Raw genomic sequence first — 14,045 nt, forward strand, 5'->3', positions numbered from 1 at the left:
TTCAAACAAGAGGCTCTCAAAAATCTCATAGATAATTTCACTTGTTGCTTCACAAACATTTGACTTTTCGACAATGATTTTGAGCTTATGCAGCCAGAAAATATTGACAGCCATCGGATGCTCAAAATATTATATAAAGAAAAAAATGCACAAAACCCAAAAAAAGAAAAAAAATAATTACATCTCAGGCAAATCAAATATACAAAAACTAAAGATGAACCAAAAACCCCCCCACATTTACAGCACTGTGTTAATATGCAGTGCTTTTAGTAGAGCTGTAGCCATCTGTTTCACTAATACCTGGCCGCCAGACCTCTGTCCATCTCTACGCTCCTCTATCAGATTTTGAAGCTTCTCAGGAAGGTCATTCTCCACTATGAGTTGCTTTGGGCGAGGATGGTGCTCGTACACCACCTGTAAAAGCAAAATATAGCATCAGTTACAATATTGTTAGTATTTAAGATGATCAATATGGTTACGAGCAACCTATATAATCAAGTAGTTAGGTTTACAAGAAAACCACATAAGAGAAACCAGAATCATGCTACTCAGTAAAGGAACTATAGAAACCAACCAGTTTCAATGAGTGCTTATTAATAGGATTGCCATTTAAAGAAGAAAGTATAAGATTGCTGTTTTGAGTTTGAAAGAGAATTCCGACAACCCACCTTAATTAGTTTTAAAAGATTGAGGCGGGCAATAGCATCTTGATGGTCAAGTCTCGCAACAAGCAACGGTGTCAAACCATTAACAGCCAAAGTTTGATTGATTCGTGAAGATTTTCTGCATTGAAAAATTAATAAGTGAAGCGTAAAATAAATGAGCAAAATGTGATGCCAAGTCCACTGAAATAAGATGTACATACGTTACGATTTTCAAGAATGGGTCCAAGATATTGACGAAATACTGCTCTGGACAGCTCCGGAAGAACTTCACCAGTTTCTGCACAGCTTCTTTCCTCAGAAGTGCTTGTTCCACCTTTTTATGATCATTATCATGTGCTAAGCAGACCGCAAGACAATCCAGGGCAGTCACCGACCACACTTCATCATCCAATAGACTCAAATATGCATCCAAGCCACCATGAGCCCTTAGTTGCTCTCGAGAGTTACGGGATGCATGGGCCATGTCACATAGAAGAGGTAATGCGCACAGTTTAAGTGGTGAATCTGACATAATAAAATGCATCAAGTGAGGAATAATTCCGTTTTCAGCAGCCTGCTCTTGTCTTCTCTTGTTAATCTTGCAGAGATTGAACAGTGACTTCAAGACCTTTCAACAGAGAATAAAAATGGGTCAGTTACTGAAATGCGAAGCATATGCATTGCTTAATTCCTTCACTAAAGAAATTCCAAGAAACATTAAAAGATATAAACAAAATACACACAATATTTGTCTTCTGTCTGATATACTAAGCAAGAAAAGTCAGGGGCTCAGAAAACTCACTTCATTATGTATTTGAGAGATAAGAGGCTCATCCTGGAGTTCAAGATTTGGAATCAAATGTTTGATCGCATCAGCACGCTGAAGATTGTCTAAGCAGTTTGGATCCATTGACAAATGATTGATACACTTGAGAACCTAGATAAACCAATAGCAAAACATCGGCCATCAGAGAGAATTACAGGAATGAGAAATACCCATATTTTAATGGAAGGTTAGAAAACCTTTAGAAGAATAGGAGGCTCTATCTTGTTGAACATCTGGAAAAGACGGCTAAGCAAGCTTTGGCTACACATATAATATTTTACTGATGCATCTGCACGGGCAAACTCCAACAGAAGGTCTGCCACCTTTTCAAGATATTCCCTTGCCACATCAGCACTCAATGTTGCTACCATCTGTGAAAGTAAGCCAGATGATGTGGTGCTTCCAGGTCTTGCATTTAGAACGCCCGAACCAGATAATACACCTGATGCTGTCTGAGATGCCACTCCAGATGCTGAAGCAGTTCCCTCACTAGAAGTCATTATACCAACACCAGCCGGTGCAATCTTCTTACTTGGAGCTTTATATGAGTGTGAAATCCTTGGGTTGCTATCAAGATTGCCATTTTCTCTTCCATGCCTAGAGGCCTCTGTATGTCCACACAGAAAGATTTAGCTCGGAGAAGTAAATATACATTAGTATCTTTTATGTTTTGAACAACATTACAAGATTCATAAATATATGAAGCTGATCACCTGTAAACTCTGCCATAAGAAAATCAAGCTCACTGTTTGTTTTCTTCTCAGTAGAAGCATGTAGAAGTGGTAAGATGCTTTCATGTCTCTCCAATCCAGAAAGGTGACGCGCATACTCAAGCTGGCCAGAAACATGCCGAGAGGGTGGTTCTTTCTCCAACAAGCTAAGAAGTGGTCGAACTTGTTCACCATGTGTCCCATTTGAAGCAAGTTCCACTTGTTTGTGAAGCTTATCCATGGAAGCTCTATTAGGAACAGTAATCATACGCTGTTGTCTCACTGGATCTACATCTGCACCCCAGTCTTTTGAAGTCATATTAACACTTTCTTTTGATGTTGAGCTTCCAGCACTTTCCAATTTTGTGGGCTCTGGCAACCTTGATGTGGTTGATGCTTCCATAAAATCTGACTGTTGAGCAAGAGAAGCTGAAAGCCGTGATGGCTCTTGAATACCTGCAGGAAGGGTGTGATCACCAATGCCAAATCTAACCTTTATCGGATCAAGTTGACCAGAGCCAGCACGTGGAGTCTGAGTGGGATCCAGAGGGCCAGATCGTGAACGGGGGCCAGGAACATCAGCTGCCACACCACCACCAGACTGAGAGGCTAGTCGAGTTGCCTCATTCAAGCTGTGAAGAGTGTTCACTAGTCTAATGAGTATTCCATTCTTTGCTGCGATACGGCAAAAATCATTTCTTGGTGTTGAGGTCTGGAGCTTAAAGACCTGCCACATGCCATCTATAGCAAGATGTACCATTTCCCTGGAGATGTAATGAAGATTGAGTGCTGCTTCAGAGGGAAAAATGTCCATGTGCAGCAAATATGATTCACATACCTGTATCTGGCATAATCAACCTCAAGGAAGCCCACCAAAACTGGTATTCCACGGCAAGCTATAAACATTTGCAGTGTTAAAGAGCTGGAGCAAGGACAGAAATATGATCAGTAAAAGTAGACTCAGCCAAATAGATATAAAACCAAATAGCTACACAAAATATTGCCGATGGCAAAGTTACTGAAATAAGCTAGAATGGCAAAGTTATTTCAAGCATACCTGGAATGGCAAAGTTGTTGTAAGAAGTAAGCAGCCTGCATACGAACTTCTCGGGGACGATCAGGAACTGTGAAGCTCATTACAACTGGAACCTGTGTGATAAAAAATTTCCAATCATTACAAGTGTCCGAGTGACAAATGCAAGTTTGAAAACCATGCACCTGATAGATAACCATTTATACTTACAAGACCAATTAGGCAAGCATTTTCTAGGAAATCAATGTTGTCCTTCACAATCTGATTGACGATTTGGAGGACAGAACATATAACCTGAAAACACATCACATATATAACACCGTGCATGATCGCCCAAAACATAATGAAAAAAGACAATGAAATGCTTATGCTTAAGAACCACCCACATGAATTATTGGAAAATGCTTAAGAACAACACATCAACAAAGATCAACAGGAAGTACTTACACGGTTTTTAGGAACTTCAAGCAGTTCCATGAGAGGGAGCAAACCATGCTGTGTACAAAATACTAATTTCTGTTCAGGTCGTTCCTGAAAGAAAGCAATAAGCTTCTGACAGGCTGACACAATCACATCTTCTGATTCATCTGGCTTCAGTGACCCAACTAACTTGCCAAACTCAACAGCCTAGAGATGCCAAAAAAGAAAAGAAAAGGACTGAAAAACTATTAGCATCGTAACGAAAATATAAAAAAGATACATACAGTAAACATAAACAGAGAAAAAACCAAGGCATGGGAAGGGGTGAGAAGGAGAGTGTGTGTGTGTGAGAGAGAGAGAGAGAGAGGTAGGTAAGAGAGGAGCAGCAGTCAAAAATTGGAAAGTAAATAACAGGTACCTGCACTGAATACAGATTTTCTCTGGGTAATTTTTCATCAAAACCCTGCCCAAAGATGAAATCAAAAGAAATCAATAACATTTTTCAAAAATAAAATAAAATTCATTGATAGAAGATTTGAATGAAGTTATAAGCTAAAACAGATGGAAATGAAAAGGCCCAGCAACAGAAACCACTTCACCTACCAACCCATCGATATCAATATCCTCTGAGAGGACTCCCATCACAAGACGCAGCAGATCTCCTCCATTTCGTTGCCCCTGCTGATCTTTCTCCATTGTCATCCGTGCTTTAAGTTTAGAAGCCAGGTCAGTCTTTCCACCTTCAAGTTGAGATCCATTACCATGGTCCATATGTGAGGAAGAAGCAGAAGTTGAAGCTTCAGCACCTGGATCTTCTTGTATTCGGTCCAATGGCTGAAATAAATCATCTAGTGAAGCATCCCCAGGTGGGTCACTAAATTTACTGATTTCATGACATCCAGAGACACCGAAAGGCTTTGTAGCCTTAAAAGAAGCAATTCACCAAAAACATTAGACTACGCCAAATAAAATAAAATTAATAACAAATCCATGCTTAACAACAAGTGTGCCTTATTCAGGCACAAATATCACCTTTTGAAGACCAGGATCCAGCATCCTGGTTGGAGGAAAACTCTCCTTCCCTTCACGATCTCCAGCTTTGGAAATTTTATTTCTTGATTCTTGAGAATCAACCTCCCCATTAGACATCCCTTCACCTGAAGCAAGTTTGTGGGATTGAGAGGAGCTGCAAACAGCCTCTTCTCTTGTAGAAGATAGCCTCCCAGAGACAGAGTTTATTGACAATTTATCATGGATGGCTGCAGGATGATGTTGATCATATATTGCATTATCTTTAACAGTTTCTGAACTAGGTTTAGGAATGCTACCCTCACTAAGAATAGGTGTTACATCATTGTCCTTGACAGAGCTGCCTAGATCTAAAGCCTCATCAGAGGATTCTTTTGGAGAAATTTCCTGTTCCTGAACCATCCAATATAAACAAATAAAGTGGTTCAATTGTAACCAGCTTATATAATGAGGATCAATTAAAATTTAAACAAGTTTCAAGCTAGCAAAGATTCAACAGAAGTGGCACAGTGACTAAAGCTCTCACCTGTCCAAAATCAGAGGCTTCTGTCTTTGCTTTCTCTCCTGATGAGCCTTCAGCACTGCTTTGATCTTCTCCAGTCGAGCTTTCTGAAGGATCTTGCTGTATAGTCCTGAAAAAAAAACGTACTATAATTTTTTAAATGATTTAGTGAAGAACCACATCCAAAGCATAGTTTTGCTGTGACACCACCAAGTAACATGATGAAGTAATTTATTTGTTTGAAAACATGATAAAGTAAATGTAGCCACTAGAATACAACAACATAAGAGAAAGAAATCTTCTAAAGATAACTTAATCATTATTTTACTACCTGCGAAGAGAGGAGTGCAAAGCATGCCTAGAATTTTGTATCCAAGGATGCTGAAGTAAGGTCTTTGCATCTGGTCTCCGCATGGCATCCTGAAAATATGCTTTCCATTGTTAACAAAACAATTTGAATAATTAATTCTGATTGGTTTCTCAAGGAGGAGACACATAGTATAAGAGCTGGATAGCTGACAACTTTGGGTTTGTTGCTATATTGATATCATGAAGGAAAGATTATATAGAACAGTTTCCAGACCAGCCATATTTTAGAGAGCACTTCAACGATGATGAAGCACCATAATCAGGAATAGGTAGTGACAGAGATGAGAGTGTAGTGAATGTGTGGCCAATCTAGGAAGGTCAAGGTTAGGAATGGATACATGATAACAACTAGGATAGCAAACATCCTAGGAAAAGGAAGAAGCATTTCAGATAGTATGGGAACATTAGAAACAGGCCTAGTTAACCAGTCAGAAGAATCTTGTTTATCAAAAATTTATGAGGAAAGATTTGAAGAAGACAACCTATCAAAGGAGCTAATAAGTGATAGAGACTAAGGATTCATGTAGCTGATCGCAGTATAGTTGCTTTAAGACTGAAGACAATAATGACAATGGCTGACTGAATCATGCATTTAGCAATGAAAATGCTCCAAAAAAAAAGTAAATGCACGCAGTGAAGAAGCTCAGTGACACTTAATGATTTGATCATACAATGGAAATAAACCTTAGCATGGCTTACCTTCTTAAAGCATTGACGCAGAAAGTCTGTGATGCCAGAAGATAGACCATCTGGAATAGGAGGATGTTTATCCTGTCAACCACATAAGCACATAAATTGCCAAATAAAAAAGGAATACAAGAATTAAACTTTCAGTGAAATATAGAATTCCCTGTATAATGTATTCATACAATTCCTAAGAGTAGAATTTTAACACCACAAAATTAGCCATACAAACTTTGATCTTTATTTCCAGGAAACGGAAGAGATAAAATACCCTTATAATATCTATGTCTTATCTACAACAAAGCACAATGAGCCCATTATTTCATGTGAGGCACACTCATCTGACTGGGGAGACTGCTCCAAAGCACTCCCATTATTTTTTTATGGGCTCTTGGGCAGGTTCCACATCAGTATAGGTCTGCATTTGAAATAACAGACCAACAGGTCAAGTAAACATTTTAAAAAATGGGAGGAAAAAAGACAATAGCTCTTGGCTCGGGTCATCTCTTCTGTTTTTAAGTCCTCAGTTAAGTTCAATAACAGGGATATAGCACAAATGGATGTGTGTAATTTCATAATTCGTCTATAGGAGTAGGAAATACATGTCAAAAGCTAGTTTTCATAGTGACTGCAAAAGGTAACTTCCAAGGTATGAATATCAATAATCCTTTCCTTGTGGTTAGTCAAGACGGTGTGCATCTTAAATTTAATAACAACGTACAGTGTTTATTTTTCTTTTCAAAGCAATGGAAAATATATTCATTAAGAGAGCTCAAACATGAGCAACTAGAACATGTACAGAAGGGGGAAGTTCAAAACATAAAAAGAAATAAAAAGAACATTTAAAAAAAAACATAAAAAGAAATAACAAGGTATAGTAATTCGAACAGGATCATAAAACTTAAACAACAGAAACTTAAACAACAAAAAATAAGGGGAAGAACCATCCCAAGAAAGGAGAAAACCATAAAACACATTGGTCAACTACAAATATACACTACTCTGGATTAAGTCAAAGCCATAGGAAAAGAAAATAAAAACACTCAATTAAAAATTCGTTGGACACCTGAACAATTCGGAACAAGGCTGGCATTGGCTGAAGGTCATAGTATGGAGGAACACACGTAAGAAGCTCAATCACAGTACATCCAACGCTCCAAATGTCTGATGCTGCACAAACTCCAAACATTTCTATCACCTGCAAAAATTAAACCAGCACAATAGTGAAAGCTTTATCACATTAAACTCCCAACCCATGTACTTTCAACCAATGAAATAATCTGTAGAAGTATGCGTAATGAAATTTTCCAAATACACATGAATGTAGCTCAAACAAAATACTAGCATTATTCATAATGAATTATTTATAAAAATTATATTATCTCAAAATGATAAATTTAAGCAGAATACCTCAGGGGCCATCCAGTAAGGCGTTCCAACAACAGAATGTGTATTCACGTCTGCTTCAGTCAGCTTGGTCGCTACACCAAAATCAGCTAGTTTAACAAGACCCTGAAAATAAAATTTGCAGATGCCTGTTATCTAAATGACAAGCAAAACAGAAAAGAGCTGTCAAAATATCTATAAAAAGAGTATTTTGGTCATCTACCATTGTATTATGTCCCTCATAGGATAGCAGTGGATTATCTTCGTGTTAGAGTTATATGTGTAAAAGAATAGTCTCACATGGATTAATGAGTACAAAGATCTTGAGTTTATTAGTTGGGAAAGAGGTTTCTTAAGTTGGCTAGTCATTTTGGGATGGGCCTTGGACCCAACTTAACATGGTATCAGAGCAGGTACGCATATGTGGGCCTACACCTAAACTATCTACTTGTAGAGCCACAAAAGAGGACCTACACCTAAACTACCCACTTGTAGAGCCACAAAAAAATCCCTACACCTAAACTACCCACTTGTAGAGCCACAAAAAAGGCCCTACACCTACACTATCCACTCGTAGAGCCACAAAAGAGGACCTACACCTAAATTATCCACTTGTAGAGCCACAAAAGAGGGCATACACGTGAGGGAGAGTGTTAAGGAATAGTCCCACATGGATTAGTGAGTACAAAGATCATTAGTTTATTAGCTGGGAAAGAGATTTCCTAAGTTGGTTAGTCATTTTGGGATGGGCCTTGGACCCAACTTCATAATATGTCTAAATTTTTGTTACATTCTGAGGTGTAATTAGGGAGATCTAAGAGTTTATATATAGAGGGGCATATATGTCATTGAGTACCTTTTCCCATAACTGAATATAAGCGTGAATTGAGTGTCAATTTCGGTCCCTAACTGCTGCTGCTCTATTCAACGCAGCTTTCTCAACTTCTTTCTATTTTTCCTTCTCTTTCCTCCTCTAATTCTCCTTAGTTTTTTATATTTTACACAGCTTCGGAGCATAAGATCTGATTGTTGCAAGTGTTTTACGAGATTCTTCCTCTTCTTAGATTTGCAAATTCCCCAGGAAAGAGATTTTCCAGAATTGCTGATGCTTGAAGTTAAAGGTTAGACCTTTTTCCCATTATTTGTGCCATAACCCTAAGTTTGATGGTTTGTGCAGTCAATTGAAAAGCTATATGAAGTTTTTGCGTCCCTGGAAGGTTATTTGGGTCCTTTTCTCCCAATATTGTGCAAGCACAAATCTTTTCGACTTGCAGACTGACTGCATCATCATCCTCAGAGCTGATGTCAGCCATAATTGACTTCCTTTTCAGCTAGCTTTCTCAGATGATTGGATAGTAACATAGGAATACTATGAATTGTGTTTCAATGCCCTAATTTTGTTGTGTGCTCCACTTCATTTGAGCAGGCATATAGAGTTTTTTTTTTTTTTTGTGCTGGTTATTATGGTAGTGTATTCCAGAGGGTTATTGTGAGGTGTTCGTTGATAATAGATGATCGCTAATCCAGGTGAAGTGATTACACCAGCCAAAGAATTTGGTAATTTAGATGGTAATGATACTATTATGATCATCACGAAGATTTTGAATGGATAGAATTACCTAGACTGGTCCAAATCTGTTCGGATTTATCTTAAAGCCAAGTACAAGACAAAATACTCGAGAGATAATCATCTTGACACAATGCCTGATGACTAGAAGGTAGGGGATAACCAAGTCATGACCTGGCAACTAAATAACATCGAGTTAAATTTCAGAAAGTAGGTGATGAGTTGTGAGACCTTAAAAGGACTTTAGAATTCACTAAAACTCTGTGTGATCAAGAGAGCAACTTGTCTAAGTCTATGAATTGTATACAAGGTCCATTGGCTTAAAGAAACGAGATCGATCAGTTATTGATTATTTCAGTGAGTTGCAAAGCGTTTACAAGAGATTGAGACTTATCACCCTTTCACCACTAAGGAAATTGAGTTTCAAGCTCAATAGGGCCAGCTCCATGTGGCTAAATTTCTTGACAGTTTTGGCTTTGAATATGATGTAGTTCGTGCCCAAATACTTGCAGATAATAATGTGCTTATACTCAAAAAAGCCTTTTAATAGAGTAATACGTGCAAAGGTAGTTGTAGTTCCATAGGGCAAGGATGACAAGGGGACAAAAGCTGTTTGCAAGGTCACATAGAGACATCTTGTGGACTGGGGTGGGCAAGGATGATCATCTAGGCGCGGAAGAAGCTGTAGTGATAGTAGTGTTGGGCAAAAATGCGCCACTGCGGTCGTACTAACCATTTTTCATAAAGTGTTGGAATAAATTTAGCAAGCCTACCTGAGTAACTCAAGATTTCCTAAGAATGGAAAGCATCTACTAGTGGGTAGTTGGTATTGTCTTGGTGATCAAAACGAACTTCAAAAGTTGGCTCGATACCTAGCACAATTGAATCCATCCTCCTCATCCATGACCCAAAATATTTCCACCGCCACAACTACCATGGTTAATTCAAGTATGTCTGCATTCATGGGTTGTTGACACTGGTGTGTCTATACACATGTTATGGATGTCCACAACACTTTCATCCATCACTCAGTATTCCTCATTCAAACACGTCAAACTTGAAGATGGTTCCTCATCGCCTGTGAATGGAGTTGAGACAATTCAGCCCACTCCACCCTTGTTTTTAAATTTTGTTCTTTTTGTACCTATGCTTCTCGTTAACTTGTTATTTGTTAGTAAACTTGTTATTTATGAAGGTTATTTGTTAGTAAACTTACTAAATCTTTGTAGTGTTTAGTAGCTTTCAATCTTACTAATTGTGTCCTTCAAGACTTCTAGACTTGGAAGACAATGGGTTCCTAGTGTAAGAAAGAGGGGCTCTACCACTTGAGAGATTCTATACAATCATCTTCTTTAACATTCCATGCAGCTGTTTCACCTTCCTAGTGGCACTTGCAGCTAGGACATCCCTTTCCATCCAAGCTACTCTAGTTATCTCGAAATCTGCCTTTCACTCTAATGTGAAACCTATCTACCTCATCCAAGTCATAGTAACAATTTATTTGAAGTGGTTCACTCAGATGCATTTCAGTAGTTTCGGTTTCCAATTTTTTGTTTCATTTATTGATGACTTGCTGACATGGGTGTGTCTTCTACAATAGAAATCCAAGGTATTTGATATATTCTTGGATTTTTATAGTGAAATAAAGAAACAAGTTGATGCTTCACTTATTGTTTTGCATACTGATGGGCTTGAGCTCATGAATAAAAAAATTGATTCATTTTCAGCACCAATGTCATCATAGATCAATCTTCTTGTGTTTATACTCCACAACAGAATGGAGTTTCAAAATGGAAAAATCACCACTTGCTTGATGTTGCCTGAACTATGCTCTTTCAAATGTAGGTCGCCAAGTCGTACTAGGGTGATGTTATCCTCACTGCTTGCTTTCTAATTAATAGGATGCCATCATCAATGCTTGGTGGGAAGATTCCCATATAAGTTATCCAACCGACTAGTGAGATGTTCCCCTTTGTCCTTGAGTATTTGGCTCTGTGTTATGTACTTGTTCTTGGTCAATCTCCTGGTATCTCCTCAATCAATCAAGTATGCCCATCCTAGGCTACTCTCATACTAAAAAAGGGTGCATGTGTTATTGTCCAGCAACTAGAAAAACATTAGTGTCTACAAATATTATATTTTTATGATGTTCCCTATTTTTCATCAACTATTGAGTTCGGTCCTTCTCATTCAATTAAAGTAGATGGTTGTGTACCTCAACCTATGGAAGATGTCCCTAGCATTGTGCCAGCTGTTCATCCACCAACACCAAAGCCATTGCAAGTCTATAAACAAATGACACCTTCCAAGGCCATCACACAGGGACCTCTTATCCACCCACACCAAAGCTCTCTTTATCTACAGCTCCTAAAGTAAGTGATTTCCATCTACCTGTTTCACTTCGTATAGGTGTTCAAGCTTCTACTCAGCATGGTACTAAGTATCCCATTTCCAAGTTACTTTGCTTTAATTCATTGTCTAGTTCCTTAAAAAAAGTTTGCAATATTTGTCTTCCTATTCCACTCCTTCAATATAGAAAATCGTGTCTTCTCATTATTAGAAACAATCCATGGATGCGGAGATGGAAGCTTTACTTGATAGGGGCACATGGATGTTATGTGAGCCACCACCAAATGCTGCTATAGTTAGCTGTGGTTGGGTATACACAACGAACAACAAGGCTGAAGGACCTATAGAAAGATATAAAGTTAGACTTGTCACCAAAGGATATAGGCAAACCTATGGAGTGGATGTCTTTGAGACCTTTTCCCCGATTGCATAGTTGTCCGTAGTTCAGATATTGATTTTCATAGTTTTTAACAAAGGTTAGCCCTTCTTCCAACTGGATATTGAAAATGCTTTCTTGTATGGCGATCTAGCAGAGGAAATTTATATTGAACATCCTCATGGGTAAGTTGATCAGGGGGGAATACAGAAAGTATGTAAATTGCACAAAACTATCTATGGCCTCAAGTAGAGTCTTAGAGCTTGGTTCGAAAAATTCAGCCTAGTTATGTCAATGGAGTTTGTGGAAAGCCACTATAACCACTCATTATTTGCTCTAAAGAGAACTTTTGGAGTTGTAATATTGACTGTATATATTTGTTGATGACATAGTCTTGTTGGAAAGTGATGTAAAAAGCATTGAAGAAGTCAAATGACATCTTGCAAAACACTTTCAAACCAAGGATTTAGGTTCACTAAGATTGAGGTAGCAAGGAGTAAGGCAGAACTTGTTCTGACATAGAGAAAATATGTTACTGATATACTTTAAGAAGATGGGTTGTTGGGAGTTAGGCTTGTTGAGATACCTCTAGAAGTAGATTACAATCTCCAAAAAAAAGATGATGGTGTCACGCTTAAAGACAAGACTATCCGCAAAAGGTTAGTAGGCAAGCTTATTTATGTTACATTGACTCGACACGATATATCATTTGCAGTGAGTATGGTCAACCAGGCTATGGAGCACCCAACGAAGATATATTTAGAAGCTACACACGATATTATGATATTTGAAGGGTGCACCAGTAAATACACACCACATAACCACTTAGAGATTGGAGGATATTCCAATGCCGATTATGCAAGGTCTAAATTGGATAAGAAATCTGCCACATGTTATTGTGTTGTTGGTGGTGGAAACATAGTCAACTAGAACAACAAGAAAAAAAAATGTTGTGGCCCATTCTAGTGCAACAACAAAGTACCAAACAATGACCCACACTATTAGTGAACTTATGTGGGTGAGGACAGTGTTACAAGAGTTGGATTTTCCTACTACAGAAGCTATGAAGATGTATTGTATTAACCAAGATGCAATATTCATTGACAATACCCAATGTTTTAGAAGCAAACTAAACATGTAGAAGTCAATTGTCATTTTGTTTGTGAGGTTCTAATGAGTAGAGCTATAGTCACTCCAAGTCCGTGGATTAGCTTGGTGATGTCTTTACTAAAGCAGTGGGTAAGAGATAATTTGGAAATTTTTGTAACAAGCTAGAGGGCCTTAATATATACACTCCAACTTGAGGGAGAGTGTTGAAATATCTAGAAAAGGGTATTTTGGTCCTTTATCATTGTCGTATGTCCCTCATACGATAGCACTGAGTTTATCTTTATGCTAGAGTTATAAGTTTAAATTTTTGTTTCATTATGAGGTATTATTAGGGAAATATAAGAGTTGGTGTAGAGGGGCATATATGCCATTTTATACCTTTCTTATAAATGAGTATATAAGTGACTTGAGAGCCAATTTCACTAACAGCTGCTACTCTATTCAATGCAGCTTTCTCAACCTCTTCTCTTCTATTTTTCCTTCTCTTTCCTCCTTTTTTCTCCCTAATTTTTTATATTTTACAAGCTCCTTTTGAGTGAAGTCAACATACTTGTAGTGGATGAAAAAAGGCATATGAAACCAGACTCAACCATGGAAGTATATGAGGATGATTACTAAACATATAATGTTACCTAGTGAAAGTGTCATATATTCTAAAATACCTCTTTAGTAGTCAATATGTTCGCACCCTTGATATCTCGGTGGATGACACCTTGTTCATGCAGATATACAAGGCCTTCCAAAACCTGTGAATAACAAACATGTAAAAATATCAAGATAGGGCCAGAAATTGCTTGACATCACCAATGTAAAAGAGTAATTACCACATATAGTCCTCCTATATGTCGTATTTCCAATTAGATGTTGCATTTTCATAAAAGGAAAAATTTCAAATACAGCCTTCTTTACCCTAAGAAACTGTTAAAAGAGGAGTATATTTATGTTTAGCTAATTAATCTTAATTACTATTTTTAACATATAAAATACAAAAAAATAATAAACATAAATAAAAAGGGAGAAAGAGTACATCATAATATGGA

General features: G+C 37.8%; 1 protein-coding gene across 4 annotated transcripts in view; it reads right to left on the reverse strand.

Moving 5' to 3' along the window:
* LOC137933890 (MAP3K epsilon protein kinase 1-like) overlaps positions 1-14,045 on the reverse strand; it is a 31,572-nt gene continuing 17,527 nt past the window's right edge. For 3 of the 4 annotated variants that reach the window (XM_068777976.1, XM_068777977.1, XM_068777978.1), the window contains 19 exons: positions 13,668-13,751; positions 7,628-7,729; positions 7,284-7,415; positions 6,233-6,304; positions 5,496-5,584; positions 5,189-5,294; positions 4,666-5,055; positions 4,237-4,557; positions 4,052-4,096; positions 3,661-3,840; positions 3,424-3,507; positions 3,238-3,329; positions 3,019-3,102; positions 2,184-2,944; positions 1,668-2,077; positions 1,447-1,581; positions 866-1,272; positions 669-783; positions 1-414 (listed from right to left, as the gene is read on the reverse strand). In XM_068777976.1, coding sequence (XP_068634077.1) covers positions 238-414; positions 669-783; positions 866-1,272; positions 1,447-1,581; positions 1,668-2,077; positions 2,184-2,944; positions 3,019-3,102; positions 3,238-3,329; positions 3,424-3,507; positions 3,661-3,840; positions 4,052-4,096; positions 4,237-4,557; positions 4,666-5,055; positions 5,189-5,294; positions 5,496-5,584; positions 6,233-6,304; positions 7,284-7,415; positions 7,628-7,729; positions 13,668-13,751 — 3,786 coding nt within the window. In that variant the 3' untranslated portion in view covers positions 1-237. The remainder of the gene's footprint in view (positions 415-668; positions 784-865; positions 1,273-1,446; positions 1,582-1,667; positions 2,078-2,183; positions 2,945-3,018; positions 3,103-3,237; positions 3,330-3,423; positions 3,508-3,660; positions 3,841-4,051; positions 4,097-4,236; positions 4,558-4,665; positions 5,056-5,188; positions 5,295-5,495; positions 5,585-6,232; positions 6,305-7,283; positions 7,416-7,627; positions 7,730-13,667; positions 13,752-14,045) is intronic. The other variant, XM_068777979.1, reaches the window with a different exon arrangement.

This window comes from Aristolochia californica, unplaced genomic scaffold (genome assembly GCF_029961685.1).
Source record: "Aristolochia californica isolate CCGP_79_NKW_82.1479 unplaced genomic scaffold, dmAriCali1.0.hap1 SCAF_6, whole genome shotgun sequence".
Lineage (NCBI taxonomy): Eukaryota > Viridiplantae > Streptophyta > Magnoliopsida > Piperales > Aristolochiaceae > Aristolochia > Aristolochia californica.